Here is a 14,553-nt window from a genome sequence, read left to right on the forward strand (position 1 = left end):
CCATCGCCAAGGTTGCTGCTCCTGCTGCCACTGTTGTTGCTACTACTCCTCCTCCTCCTGCTGCTGCCGCTGCTGCTGCTGCTGCTGCTGCTGCTGCTGCTTCAGCCTCAGCATCCTCCCCATCCTCCCCCTCTGCCTCCAGCGCCACCTCCACTGTCACCTCAGAACCAGAAGAAACGAAGACGATCACCACTTTACAACCAGCTAAACTAGAGGAAGAGGAAGAAGAAGAAGAGGAAGAGGAAGAGGAGGAGGAGGAAGAGGAAGAAGAAGAAGAAGAAGAAGAAGAGGAAGGACAAGAAGAGGAATCTCAGTGTGAGGAGGAGACAGCAGAAGTGAAGGAGAAGAAACCAAGTGAGTCATTTAGATTAGTGGAGGTTAATATTTATTTAACATGTGGATGTGATTCATTGCAGGTTTGTGTTTTTCACTTCCTCATTTATTTATTTTCCTCTCCCTCCCCTGCACCTGTAGAACGCAGCACGCCCTCCCCCATTGACCCAGATGCACTTGAGGTGGACATCAACTTCCAGCCAGATCCCACAGACCTGGTCCTGTCCAGTGTTCCGGGAGGAGAACTGTTCAACCCCCGCAAACACAAGTTCTCGGACCAGGAGCTGAAGCCGCAGCCCATGATCAAGAAGGCCAAGAAAGTGTTTGTTCCTGACGAACGCAAGGTGTGTGTGTGTGTGTGTGTGTGTGTTTGTGTGTGTGTGTGTGTGTGTGTGTGTGTGTGTGTGTGTGTGTGTGTGTGTGTGTGTGTGTGTGTGTGTGTGTGTGTGTGTGTGTGTGTGTGTAGTGATCTGATGTTACGACAAGATCAAAATACATAGTGGCTGCACAGTTTCTCCAGTATGCTTCCTCTCATTCACCTCTAATATCCCCCCCCCCCCCCCCCAGGATGAGAAGTACTGGTCCAGGAGAAAGAAGAACAACCTGGCGGCGAAGCGCTCCCGTGACGCGCGGCGGCTGAAGGAGAACCAGATCACGGTGCGTGCCTCCTTCCTGGAGCGGGAGAACGCGGCGCTGAGGCAGCAGGTGGCCGAGATGCGGAAGGACTGCGGCCGCTGCAAGAACACCCTGGCCCGGTACGAGGCGAAGTACGGCCCGCTGTAAACCCGTCCGAATATAACCTGTGAGGTGTCAATGAGACAAAAGCAGAAGTCCCTTCCCCACAAAATTCAACACAGACACAAATACCAAGGGAATCTCCATTTGCACTTTTGTCTTCGCTGGCCACCAGTCACTGTGTTCTGTGCTCCAGTTGTTGTTGTTGTTGTTGATTTCAACCTGATGCTGGAGTTTTGGATTCACACTGGCAGGCAGTGAGGCGTGATGGGAGCGGTGGTCACAGGACGGCCTGTGGAGAGCGCCTGGCTCCTTCACTCAGAGTGTGATTGTGGAAACTCCCGAAGGTCACACACACACGGAGGTCAAGGTCTGTCTCGAGACGGTTTCAGAGAAGTTGAGGGAATAAGAAAAAGAGCAGGCTGGTACAAAAGAGTCACACGTTTTTTTTTTGAAAAACGAAGACACACACTTCCATTTTCCTCACTGCACAGCAGCTCTTCCTAGAGGACCAAAGCATGAGTAACGTCAGCTAGAAGTCGTGTATTTAGAAAAGGGGCACGCGGTCCCTCACGTTTCCTTGTGTTGCACTTACGTTAGTGTCTGTACTTCCTTTAAAATGCTCCAGCTGAGGCTCATAGGAAGGCCCGGGGGGGAGAGGGACACACGAAAACATGAATTCAGGAGCAGGAGGCAGATTCGCCGCCTGAAGAGAGAGAGAGGGAGACGAGTCAAAGAGCTCAGGTCAGCAGAGGAGGAGGAGAGGAGGAGATAGTGGCGAGATTCAGTCACAGTTAATTCCCTCTTGTAATCCACATCTGCACACACACACACAAATGCCGTTTAAGAAAGAAGTTTGTATATATGTTCATCTACCAGCACCACATACAAAACGTGTGTGAATCAGTGTGTAATCCATTTTTGCACCTTTTCTTAAACAGAAGGTGTGTGAAGGTTTCTCGTGGTGGCAGGTATCTGACCTTATTTACCACAGTGGGACACTTGGTAGCTTATAAGGCGAAAAAAAAAAAAACATGCATGACCTTCAGTTTAAAGCTACTGTTTCCTTTTCTACTAACCTCAGATCAGCTTCCAGAGCCTCACACTATATTTTACTAAAGAAGACAGATTGGGGGCGACGGTGGTTTTACAAGGGGAGCGATGGAGAGGTGGGGGTCTTATTTGCGGTAGGTTCCCGTTTTTGCGCACAAAGGGCGAACGTTCGATGGTCTCCAGGGCCCTCGCCGCTGGAGGGGTACGTTCATATATATATAGGGATGTTTATTATACTGCACACTGCAAGTAGAGGGTGCTAGAGCCACTGCCTGTGACGGCTGGATGGATTTAAAAAACAAACATTTAGCCAGTTCCAAGGTGGACTGCTTCTAAATCTTGTAATTTAATGATTGTCTCACGGTCTTTATTTCCTACGACAGGAAATCCAGACTGTGTCTTTATTAACCCAATACTATTCCTTATATCTGCCAAATAGTCAATGATTGCTGTATTTATTCTGATGGTAATAACGCATCTGTTGATTGTGATGTACAACAAATATGTCAGATTATTCCATTTCCTTTTGAGAGTCAATACTTTACATTGATGAAACCAATGACAAAGCAGGGATTTAAATGGGTAAACTGTGCTTTTGGATATTTATTTTGAAAAACAGATTTATATCGTTAAAAGGTTTTTACATACAGTGAGTGTCTGAACAGCAAGAGGACCAGACACACTCTTATTTACCTCATCCAACACGTCTTTATTTAGAATGGGTCAAGGTTGAGCAGGGCTACAGGGAGGAGGACGCTGAAGCAGAGAGCACATACAAAGCAGCTCAGCTCCAATTTGGCAAAACCTCGAATCCCACTTCAAGGTTGTTTTTTGGCCAAAGTGGCTGAGTTTGTGTTTGGATCAGCGAATACATTACAGACTGTTACGGGACTTTATATCTCAAGTGTCTTGGACTGATGCAGATGTTGTGGTCGGTCGGCTCGTGCTCGTAACCGCCATAATCTTGTGAAGGAAAAATAAAAATGGCAATAATACTCTGTTATGTAATGCTCGTTTAATTTCAGTGATGATGTATGTAGACGTTGCTATGATGTACTAAATAGAAAATGCCCCTACGTCCTTCGTGCTTCCAGTTTAGATCCTCTGTAGTCCAGGATCCTAATGCATGAAACCCAGTAAACTCGTGTTTTTTTTTTATTCTTGACTATTATACACCAAGTGTACTTACGTCTGTAAACCATCACTGAAAACTGGATGTGTTTTTGGATGGTCGGGCCGATGGCCTGTTTGTACAGTTCTGTCAGAAACGAACATCTCAGCTCCGATGTCTTGTGTTTGTAGCTCGTGTACCAGCTCGTGTACCAGCGAGTGCAGCCAGCGCTCGACCTCGAGGGGAACACGAGCTGGAATCGGCATCTTTCGATCACTGTGTGGATTGTTTTTCTCTTGACGTCGAATCGATCTATATCTAGATACACTGGATCAGTTGGTGCTTCTGTGTCTTCTCGATAGTTCCCGTGTTTCAGTTTCCAGACGGTGTAGAGTTAACTGACACGTGTAATTTATTTACAAACCGGACATCGACTGCAATGTCCTGCTTCTACACCAGTGGAGTTGATGGATGCAAAACTTTGAGTTGTTTTTATTTAAAAACCAGATTGAAATGTTCTGCATCAGGCCGACTGAGGGGACTGGCCAATGGAGCCTTTTTAGGAGGCAATAAATCCAGATCTTTTATGGTACAGCATTCAGTGTGTAGCAATTTTACTGATGCAAAGTTCCTCATGAAACTGGCTTGTAATTGCTGCTCATTAGGGTTCAGTGGGTCACAGGTTCAGCTGCACACCTGCCAACCTGCGGCGATAACTGGGAATAACGAGAGCAGTGGTTTAGACCTGCAGATGTAGACGTGTCTCCACCTCCAGACAAAGTTACAGCGTTTTAATCCTTTACAGCAGCTTTGTTTCAGGTGTTTTATTTCACCTGTTAAAAAAAGAGCAAGTATCAGTCACACTCCACCATTTTAACCTTCATCAGAAAAAAGGCATGGACATGGTCTTTCTATAAAAATCGGAATAAAAAAAAAATTCAGCATCGCACATAAAAAAAACGAGAATAAAAACTGTCAAAAGTCAGAGTGCAGTTCTTTTCCTTGGCTCTAGGTGGCGCTAGCACTGGCACGTCTGAAGGTCTAAACCACCGTCTTCAGGCTCAGGTCTGAAACTGTTGGAATTGGCTTCAGGTGCTTTTCGCGTCACTGACACTATTCTCCTATACTTGCTATTCAAAGTAGCTACAATGAAAAACGAATGAAAATATTTAAACGTCTCTATTGAAAACGTTTTTTAAAAGTTTTGTTATGTGATGTTTTTGCTTTATTTTTCTCTTTTTATAGAAACATGTGTTTTTGTTGGGTGTTTTTGTATCGTCCTAACCTTGTATAGGATACATGCAGCTGCCGGGCCATGTCCTAACTGTATCTTCTTTCATGTATGTGAAATAAATTGGGATTTAATGACATTTGGGCTCCGGGTCTTCATGTGAAGTCGTGTCTGAGGAGGTGAACACGGTGCCGAGAGACAAAGAAACAATGGATCACAAGAAGCCGAGCAACTTCCCCATCCTCGTTGTACACAACACACCGAGTGCACATGTACACACACACACACACACACACAATGTGATTTTGTTTTTGTTGTTCCTCACTGTCCCTTTGTTGTCCTGCTGCACATCAGTATTCCACAGGAGTAGGAGATGTTGCATAATGATCACATCAACACACACGGGAGCAGCATTGCGTAACAGCAGCAGCCTCAAAGAGCAGCGGGATGTGTGTGTGTGTGTGTGTGTGTGAGGAGGATGGAGAGAGGGAAGCAAGGGAGGGGCTCTGGGAATCAGGACGGGGGGACAAGGAGAAGAAAGGATCGGGTGGATTGAATGATGAAGGAGACGGGAGAGAAAAGGATGCTGACGAGAGAGTGCGGGAAGAGCTGGGGTGAAGGAGAATGGGAAGGATGAGGGGTTGGGGGGGGCAAAGAAGATGGTAAGGGGATGGACAGAGAAAGATGGAGAAGAGGGATGCAGCTGTAGACATGTGAGGAGGAGGAGGAGGAGGAGGGGTGGATGCAGCGAGTGGGCGATGGAGATGTGGAAGACGAACCAAGGAGGAGACCAGCCTCGCATGTTAATGTCACACCACTCCATGTTACTATAAGAAGCACAGCCCTGCCTCACACACACAGACAGACAGAGAGACAGAGACAGACAGACGGAGAGACAGACAGAGAGACAGACAGAGGGTTGGATGATGAAATATAAAGTAATATCTGCCGGGATGGGTCCAGCTGAGGAAGGTGGTGAGCAATCTGGCTCCTCACCATTTGAGAATTTCATCTTTGCTTTGAATTATTGATCAAAACATCACTTGAATTTATTTACTGCGAGAGGAGGACACGCTGCTCCGGCATTTTCCATCTGAGGCTTTTTCATAGGAACATGGGGAAGGGGGGTGGGGGGGGGCTGCTTTTTCAAAATCTTTGATCTGCAACATGGTCAACATTAATTGAGTGTGACGCACGTATAGGCAGGAAGAGGAGGGGAGGGGGGGGGGGGGGGATTTTATCTGAGACAAAGCCGAAGATTCGCTCCCATCAAATAACGCCGGCTCACGCAGCCCAGAAACAATGAGGACGACACAATTAGCTTATTTTCCATGCTTATTTTCGCCAATCTGTTTTTATTACAAACTTAAAAAAGAATCTGATACAATAAGAAAAACTGCAATAGTCACTCCCCCCATTCGTGAGGGGGCAGCACAGAAAACAGGTCATTGCATTTCAGTAGTGAAAGATTCATTACACATCTACAGCGTGTACAGATCTGATACAAAATAGGAAAAATAATAAAATACAGGCAGGAAAGAAAAGCAATATATTTATACATCTTCTGAACTTTTAATTATATCCATTTATTCTTAAATGTTAAATCTTACATAGAAAATAAACTTCTTTTATGACAATGAAATTCTCCAAAGTGCAAAATAAAACGCACACATCGATATAAGCAAAAGGACATCAGAATACAAAATTCTTGTTTTCCCCACTTCGTTAATGATCAACCCTGATTGTAGAACAGCCCGTGTTTCCAGTAGAGGAGAACAGTTGATTTGTGGCGAGTGAGAAATGAGGTCTTATCTCAGCTCAAACATCTCTCACCTCAAGAGCCAGATCGGAGGAAAATTAGTGACAAGACCCCGAATAATCTGACACATGTCGGGAAGAGAAGGGACATTGCTGACCCCCCCCCCAAGACTTATAAACACACTATGAGAGAAGCAGTTTACTCGGTTTTACGCAGGCCTTCTCAACCAGGGTTGACTTAGATCAGAATCTCATTCCGAGCACATTCATTTCCACCGTTGTTCCAAACCTGACGTTAACACTGTCTTCCTATTGAAGAGATATACATATATTGATTATATTCTTTCCCCAGGGTGCAGAGAGAGGTAGAAACCCCTTGAATCTTTCAGGGTAATTTTAACTTATGGCGTTACATTGCACTAGAGAAGGGTGAGCATCTGTGTAAGCAAAGACAGTCTGGGATATGGCTATAGTATCAGGACCAGAGGACCAGGCTGGGGGGGGGGAAACAAAAACAGATGAGATAAAGTAAAGTTTGTTGGGAAATTAAATATGAAGGCAGAGAGTAAATAAATACGAGTAACGCTTTAAAAAATTAGAAATCCAGGGAGGAAGTGGGGGGAAAATCACTGTCAGTGTTTTTAAATAACTCTTAACAACATGAAATGCAATTAATTCACATGACGAGGGGGGGTGGGGGGGGATATTGCGAATCAAATGAATTTGAAATGTAAAGATTTTTGGTTTAAATGAACTGCCTGTGGGGATATTGTCGCCATCTTTTCCTACACAAACCCACTGTAAACATTCGTGCCTTTAAACTCCAAACCCAACTTGAAGAATGAATACATTTACCCGTCTTTATTAGACAAATGCTTACATGATACAATAAACATTCAATACTTTATTCTGTACATCTTTATTTTTTTTTCCTCAGTTTGCATATATTCACGTTATTTTCTGAAAAAATAACCTCGGCATGTAAGAAACTAAACAAAGAATCTCAACATAAGAACTTTTTTTATATACACATATTCCTGGACTGCAGTCATCTCTTACTCATACAAATGCAAGTGATAATTTGCAAAAAAATAGAAATATTGGAAATAAATTACAAAACAAAAAGTTAGAAATTCTTCTTTCCCTCACAGCCACATTTACAGAGACTCCCTACATATATATATATATCCCCTTAAAAAAAGAAAACAAATATTCCATGCATATGACAAGCTGTGACATCGCAATACCAGTGTGAGCACAAGTCAAGGGTCCTGGGGTCATTTAAAAAAAACATTTATGGATACAAGGAAAACACTTAAATCAACGGACAGGACTGACAGCATCTCCACACCGGCGTGATGCATTTAAATACAAATCTAGTTCGTGTTTGAATCTCTAAAGCGTTTCACGACCGCTGGATCCAAAGTGTCTTAACCAAACAACAGGGCAAAGGAATGGTTTTGGTGCTCACGTCTGTAGGAGACACAGAGCATCAGAAGCCCAATAATAAAGTGCTGGACAGCTCAAATGGACATGTGGGAGGGGGGGGGGGGTAAGAACACGGACCCGACTGGTTCATAGACGTTTAGAAACAACAGACTTCCAGTGATCTGATGAGCCATCCGATAAAGCAACGAAAGCCACACGTCAATAAAGAACATTCATCTTTGCATCTTTGTTCACTTCACTTCACCGCAACTGGAAAAAGAAAAGAAAAGAAAAACAGACGGAGCAACCCGAGCTGTAGGATTCAGCTTTTTCTTTGTAGCAGCCGGAGAAGCAAGAGATCACTGAAGAATTTGAAGAGGAGGGAGAGAATAGTGTGAGCCTTTGGCTTCAATACCAGTTAAGCTCACCATAAACGTGCTCTGGGTTCTAAAGTGTCGCTCTCTAAGCCAATACGCCCTGGACGCCGCCGAGGCAACAGAACCCCGAAGCCGCTTCTCGCCCTCTCATTTCCTCCCGTCTTCCCTCGCTCCTCTCATGCAGTGGAAAACCTCTCCTTCATAGCCAAAGTCATGCTAAGCCATTTATCACAATCCCCACTGCTGAGCTGCTGCTGCATCCCCCCCCCCCTTCCCTGCCTGTTCACCTTCACACATTGCTGACTGGAATAGTGTGAATGTGAACAGTTTCTAAACGTTTGTGTACACGTACGTCAATTTGAATATGTATGAGACCATAACTTGCATCCCTGTCTGTATAACTGAGGTATCAGCACGTAGTTTGCCTTTCACATTCACCAACATTTCCCCCGACAGGTACAATACATTCCACTTCATTACTCCCCCTAACATACCAGTGCTGCCTCTCTGCGCTCACGTCATTTGAACCCTTGCCATGTACACACTCCAGCTGACGATAAACTGCTTCCAGAACACACCCGCTTACAACAGCTCAAAATATGCCTCTGCACGAGTGCGTTTCAAGGGTAATGGCCCCAACGCACAATCAGTGAGTCTCCTGATCACGCTAAGCCACAACAAAACAGAGCTGCACGCACAGAGACAGCAGAGCACCTCTTTCCCTGTATTCGAGGCAAGTAGGGCAGAGCAGATTGCAGAGCAAAGTGCTGAGCTTTCCACAGCCGTCGTTCCCTGCAGGACTTGGCCAGGTCCTTTTCCACAGCATGACAGTGCAGTGCAAAATGGCGCTATACTAAAGCCGGGTCCATTAGACTACAAGTCAAGAAGAATAGAAAAAAAAAAAAAAAGTCTCTCGCATTAGAATTCAATGCAAAACAATAAACGTAAGAGATTGGCAAGGACTCAAAGTAGAAAGGAACTCACTCCCACCCACCACATCAAAGCCAACACATGGAACGTGACGAGCAACAGCGATGGACACAGGGGCGGGGGGCGGTTAGAGGTCGTGGAACAATAAAACAATAAACCACATGAAATATTCAGTAAATGAAATGAAAATTTTAAATCTTTGTAGTAAAACTAATTCTTAATTTGTATCAGCATTAGAACAATTTCTTAGAAAAACTGAAAATATCAGGAGCGTCACCGTCCTAACACCCAACAACTCATTACAAATGAAGGCTTAGTTGGCCAGCACCACAGGCTGGAAAGACTGGCTGGGATATTGCAGGTTGTAGCCTCCTAAACCCTCCACAAATGGCGGCTTCTCTATGTAAGAGATTCCTCCGTTGCTGCTGATGATGCCCACGCTCTGGGGAGGAGGAGGGCTCGAGAAGGGATCAAAGGACGGATGGGTGTTGACAGTGTGGGGCGGCTGGAAAGGGCTGGCGTGAGGCTGCATGGGCTGGGAGTCGGCATCGAAGTAAAGGGGGCCCGGGGATCCTGGGTAGACAAATTCTTTGGCGTTGGGAGAGAGCTGGCTGGGGATTGGACCTCCGAGGGAGTGCAAGGAGAGAGACAGCGGCTTGTGCTTGAGCAGCTCTGGCGGCGAGATGGTGGTAGGAGAGCGGGAGAGCATTCTCTGGACAGGTGGTAGGACAACTCCAGAGCTGGCCGGCGACCCGGTCCCGGTGCACTTCTTCATCTTGGTCGAACCGAATTTAGTGGCGGCAAAGCTGGCGGTGGTGAAGGTGATGGGTTGAGGGCGGGCGGCGGGCAGAGTGGAGGGCGGCTGCTGAGCGGCGAGGTAGGGCAGCCCGCCGCTGGGAGGGGAGGGGGTAGAGGTGTTGGAGGAGTGGGCAGCAGGGTCGGTGGGTGTGCTGGAGCTGGGGTAGCTGAAGAGCCCGGGGCAGGACTGAGCAGACAGAGGTGTGGGAGAGCTGGAGTGCGATTGCATGAGGGCAGGAGACGCCTGACTTCCAATTGGCACAAACACCTGAGCATCTGGGTTGAAGCCCAGATTCTTGGCCTCCTCTGTCTCTGCTTCCCCCTCTCTGATCACCCCCTCGGCCCTCTCACCATCACAGCCGAGGCCTGGAGGATCCTCCAGGTAGAGCACCTTCACTGCCCCCTTCTCTCCGATCTGGTAGGACACCTCATAAGGGTCAATCCACACACTGAGCTGTGCAGGAACATTTGCACGCACTTCCTCTGTGTCCAGTCCACTTCTCTTGGCGGCCAACTCCACCACGGGGTCCCTCTGCGCTCCCAGGTGAATGCAGCGGAAGGCAGAACCCCGCAGAGGGGCTTCTGGGTACCAGTGTCCCTCAAAACGAGACACCAGTATCCTCTCCAGCTCCTCGCCAAACAGGTCAGCTCGACGCCGAGGCAGCTTGTTGTACAGGTAGGACACGATGAAGTTGAGGGCGACCTTCACTTCTAGATGCATGGCTGCACCGTTGTAGCGCCGTCTTGGGAGCAAAGTGTTTCAATATGGTGGTGCTGACGGTGAAGAGATGAGACTAGAAACACAGGTTTTCCTCTGGCTTAGTGTAAAATGTATGATTCTGTTGGTGTCACCATGGAAAAGGCACCTTGAAGGAGAGGGCAGCGGGTTGCAGGCTGTTTTTCGCAGTCACAGCTGTGAAGAAGAAAACAGAAGTCATTTAACTTGGCAGGGACCTGAGGAATGTTGTTATGTCATTGTTATTTAGCTGCAGACTGTTGATCACACTGGTTGATGGACACACAAAGCTTCAGTTGAACAGGGGCTGGAAAGTGCCATCGCAATAAATAGACTTTCAGTGATTCTCATTATTTTGGACATTATTGTAATTTCAGTTTTTTTGTCTTTGCTGCATACTATGGTTTGCAGCACTAAAACCACTGAAAGTATTAAAACATGTCAAAATAATAAATAAAAAATGTACAAGATGGTGGTGGAGCAGTTAAGTAAATATACCAAGGCTACATCCACACAAATGTTTTAATTTGGAAACGCATCAACTCTGCTACAGCTTCTGGCTTCCACACTACTACAGAGTATTAGACCCGCTAAGACGGAGAAGTTTGGAAATGCTGCTGGTCCCGTTCTAGTTTGAAAACCCTGTGGTTGTGTTTCAGTCTGGACGGGCAGAAATGGAGATGTTCAGAAACGATGACTTAGACACTAACAACCACTCGCTGATTCGTCAGGCTCCTATCACACGACCCCAAACCGGCATTAGCCTCGTCTACCAGTGTAGACACAACATGGATGAACAATTACAAGCGTTGCTGACCTTTGTTGTCTTTGATAAACGGCTTTTGTGCAGTTAAATTCTGTATTTTACAAGGATACTGTTTCCATGCATGGGAGACGAGCTATTATTCGAGCAATCTAATAAACAAATGAAAGCCTGGTAGTATGAATGAAGCCTTGATTTATTTTGGCACGCTGCTGCTTCCGTACACCTTGAGCCTAGTAGTACACATCTGCAAATATGAGACCAGTGGAAATGTCACTGTTCAGCAGGATGTGGAACAAGCCCCGTCTGCACTGACCTGAGGGGCAAACATTGATTCCAAAAAATAAACCTGACATTAGTCCAATTTATTGTGAAATGATTTTAAAGCCATTAAAATAGATTCACAGCGTTCGGGGCAAGCCCAATATAATGTCTTTATAAGGAGTATTATTTCTAACAATACAATATATGCATGGGTACTACGAGTTAGGTCGAAGGGAAAGTATGGTACTTAACTGAATATATATGCTGTATCTGGTTTGTTAGAGGTGCACAGACCCATTTACTTATCCTCTATTTTTAGTGAGCAACACACAGCAATTACAAATGTTTTATGTTTTCTATTGGTTGGCTCTCACAGCAGCGGGATGCACTGATTGATGTACCAGATGCTGTGTTGTGGGCTTCATAAATCCTTTATAATCTGAAACCGATCTCACAGAGAGTGTCCTGCTTAACGCTGGAACACAGTCACAGGGGCCACGCAGAGTCATGCTGAATAGAGAGACTATATGCAAGAGGAAAACAACAACAACACAAGACTCCCTGAGGAAGAAGTATAAAATGGCAGGACAGTTAATCGACTCCACAGAACACCATGTCCCACCATGCAGTGCGCACGATCATCCCCTCCCCCTACGCACACACACAAACAATTCACTCACATTCCCTGCCAGATGGGGATTCAGTAGCTAAGATTAGAAAGACTCCTCTGATTAAAAGACAATTGTAATGTTATTACAGATAAAGCTGCGGCAGCTGGACGCAGGGCCGAGGGAGAGACAGCCCAAGACGAGCTTTACATTTTTCCTTTTGCATGAAAAAGGTGACATTGAGGGATAAGATGGGGGTTGGTTATGGGCTATAAATAGGAGCCCATTTTGCATCATCTGTGGTGCAAAATCCTCCCTGTGCCACCTGAGTAAAAGTGACTGAGGAAAAGGATCCTCGACCACAGGAGCATCCCCTGGCTCCTCACCTGCAACAGCCATCACAACTAAAAACCATGGGTGCACACCAGAGCTAAGCTACCTACAGCTTCTACTGCGTTCTGCTCCTCTCATTACAAAAAAGGCAACATACACAAGCTCCAATGTCATTCAATGACATTAGAGGGGGAACTCAGTGAATATGTGCAGATTTATTACTTCGGGGGAGCGATTCTTTGATCTAAATCACAAACCCCTGCTTGGAATTTCATTAAAAAAGCAGAAATCTGCCACGTCTCACCGTGTTTGCATGTGCATCCTTCACCTGCATGATAAGTTGCACGTGCATGTTTTGTTTAAACACAACAAAAGCAACAGCAGGATGCCCATTGCTGCTTTTGTTTACATGGACTCATTATGAGGGCTGGGAATGTGGCTGTGTGCTGCAAAGCATCCACAAGTCAGGTTTGAACTGTTACAGCAGCAGAGCCACTGGGATCTCACAAGAAACACAACACTCAATACATAGATGGCAGCAGAATCCCAGTTAGAAATGTTATAATTGTCTGAGCAACAGAAAGAGGCCTGACCGTAATGCAATAACCTCCGTGGAGGAGAAGATGAGGGATTTGTTGATTCCTGAATCCAGATATTCACACACTGAATTAGGAATATGTTGCATATCCACCTGCTGGGTGATTAAACTAAAATGCATTGAAAAGGAAGGGGGATTAAAAGCTGGTTTGCAGGAATTAAAAGCAGATACATCCTCCAGGTTTGTGCTGACGAGGCTGTGGCTCTCCGGGCAGCAGGGGGTCTACCTGGGAACCACTGCCATATGTCAGTGGGGCAGGAGGGACAGGGGCTGACATGCAGGTGGAGGATCACCGTCGACTTTAAATTAAATGATTAAGGTAATTGAGCGAAGAGGAGAAGAAGAGCAGGAGGAGAGGAGGAGGAGGAGGAGGAGAGGAGTAGGAGAGTCCATTGCTCAGCATAAACAACACGGTCACAGCGCATTTTAACGGGCGAGCAAAGAGGAAACACCGGCACACAGGACCGAGGGGTTGTCACCTGACAGGCCGGTGATGGAGCTGATAAACCCGGGTTGACCGTTCGCCACTCACCTCCTCTCACAGCCACCGGCTCCTGCGTGCGCTCGGATAAATCCCCCCCCCCGTGTGCGGTCTCAGGTTCCCCGGGAGGACGTGTCTCCTCAGAGCTTCGCCTCTCCACGGTTGTTGTGCGTGTGTTTAAAATGGCAGCTCCAGCTTTAATCTGCAGGGTTGTTTTTCTCCAGGAGCGTCAGGGAGACAGTCAGCGTGGAGGCTCCACAGAAACTTTACTGTTTGACAACCCGGCGTATTTATACACTCGCCCACACCCCCGTGACGCCGGGCACTACTTTCGTCACCTTGTGTGTGTGTGTGTGTGTGTGTGTGTGTGTGTGTGTGTGTGTGTGTGCATGTGTGTGTGTGTGTGTGGCTTTATTTACAGTTATGTATGATATAATAAATCATAACATGTGCTGCCATGTTATTATCTTCTGCATCACTTCTTTTATCCATCAAAAACTAATTAAAAAAAACAATAAAAAAAACTATTTAAAAAAAACAAAATAAAAACAAATAAACAATAAAACATATAACTCCTACATTCATCTTCTTTCTAGAAACTTGAATAAAAATTAAAAAACACACGCACGCGGATGTTTTCGTCCCGGATGTTCAATACCTGGCAGGCTCTAGTTTCTTTGGCGGAGGGACATTTGTAGTTTCTGACGGTGCCGAACACTTTGCTAAAAATATAAGCGGTGATAGCAACAGAGTTTCTATTGGCTGAGCTGGGGGAGGACCCGCACAGCAGCGTCCGCTCAGCCAATCACAGCAGCCGCACACACACCAGGGGCTTGTGGGTAATGGTGTCCTTATCGCTTTAACCCTTTGTTGTGTATCAAAATACGCAACATGGGTCAAAAGTTTGTATTTTCTATATCGTTGCAGTGAATGAATTTCATCATTCAGTATTAAGGTACTCGCCAATTAACTTGTTTTTGATCATCACAAATCCTTATTTACATTTTTTCATTCTT

At 45.9% G+C, this 14,553-nt stretch overlaps 2 protein-coding genes across 5 annotated transcripts in view; one reads left to right on the forward strand and one right to left on the reverse strand.

Moving 5' to 3' along the window:
• tefb (TEF transcription factor, PAR bZIP family member b) overlaps positions 1-3,720 on the forward strand; it is a 9,530-nt gene extending 5,810 nt beyond the window's left edge. For 2 of the 4 annotated variants that reach the window (XM_034593141.1, XM_034593138.1), the window contains exons 2-4: positions 1-354; positions 475-677; positions 901-3,720. The exon at positions 1-354 is cut by the window's left edge and continues 309 nt beyond it. In XM_034593141.1, the coding sequence (XP_034449032.1) occupies positions 1-354; positions 475-677; positions 901-1,116 (773 nt within the window). In that variant the 3' untranslated portion in view covers positions 1,117-3,720. The remainder of the gene's footprint in view (positions 355-474; positions 678-900) is intronic. The other 2 variants (XM_034593139.1, XM_034593140.1) reach the window with 2 other exon arrangements.
• Positions 3,721-5,785: 2,065 nt separating this feature from the next.
• On the reverse strand, positions 5,786-13,828 carry LOC117766262 (protein Tob2). Its single transcript, XM_034593143.1, has 2 exons — positions 13,589-13,828; positions 5,786-10,648 (listed from the first exon to the last, which is right to left on the reverse strand). Exon 2 carries the CDS (start codon positions 10,473-10,475, stop codon positions 9,270-9,272), a length of 1,206 nt encoding a protein of 401 aa, XP_034449034.1. The 5' UTR covers positions 10,476-10,648; positions 13,589-13,828; the 3' UTR covers positions 5,786-9,269.
• Between the last annotated feature and the right edge of the window lie 725 nt (positions 13,829-14,553).

The sequence above is a fragment of the Hippoglossus hippoglossus genome, chromosome 8, assembly GCF_009819705.1.
Source record: "Hippoglossus hippoglossus isolate fHipHip1 chromosome 8, fHipHip1.pri, whole genome shotgun sequence".
NCBI classification, from domain to species: domain Eukaryota; kingdom Metazoa; phylum Chordata; class Actinopteri; order Pleuronectiformes; family Pleuronectidae; genus Hippoglossus; species Hippoglossus hippoglossus.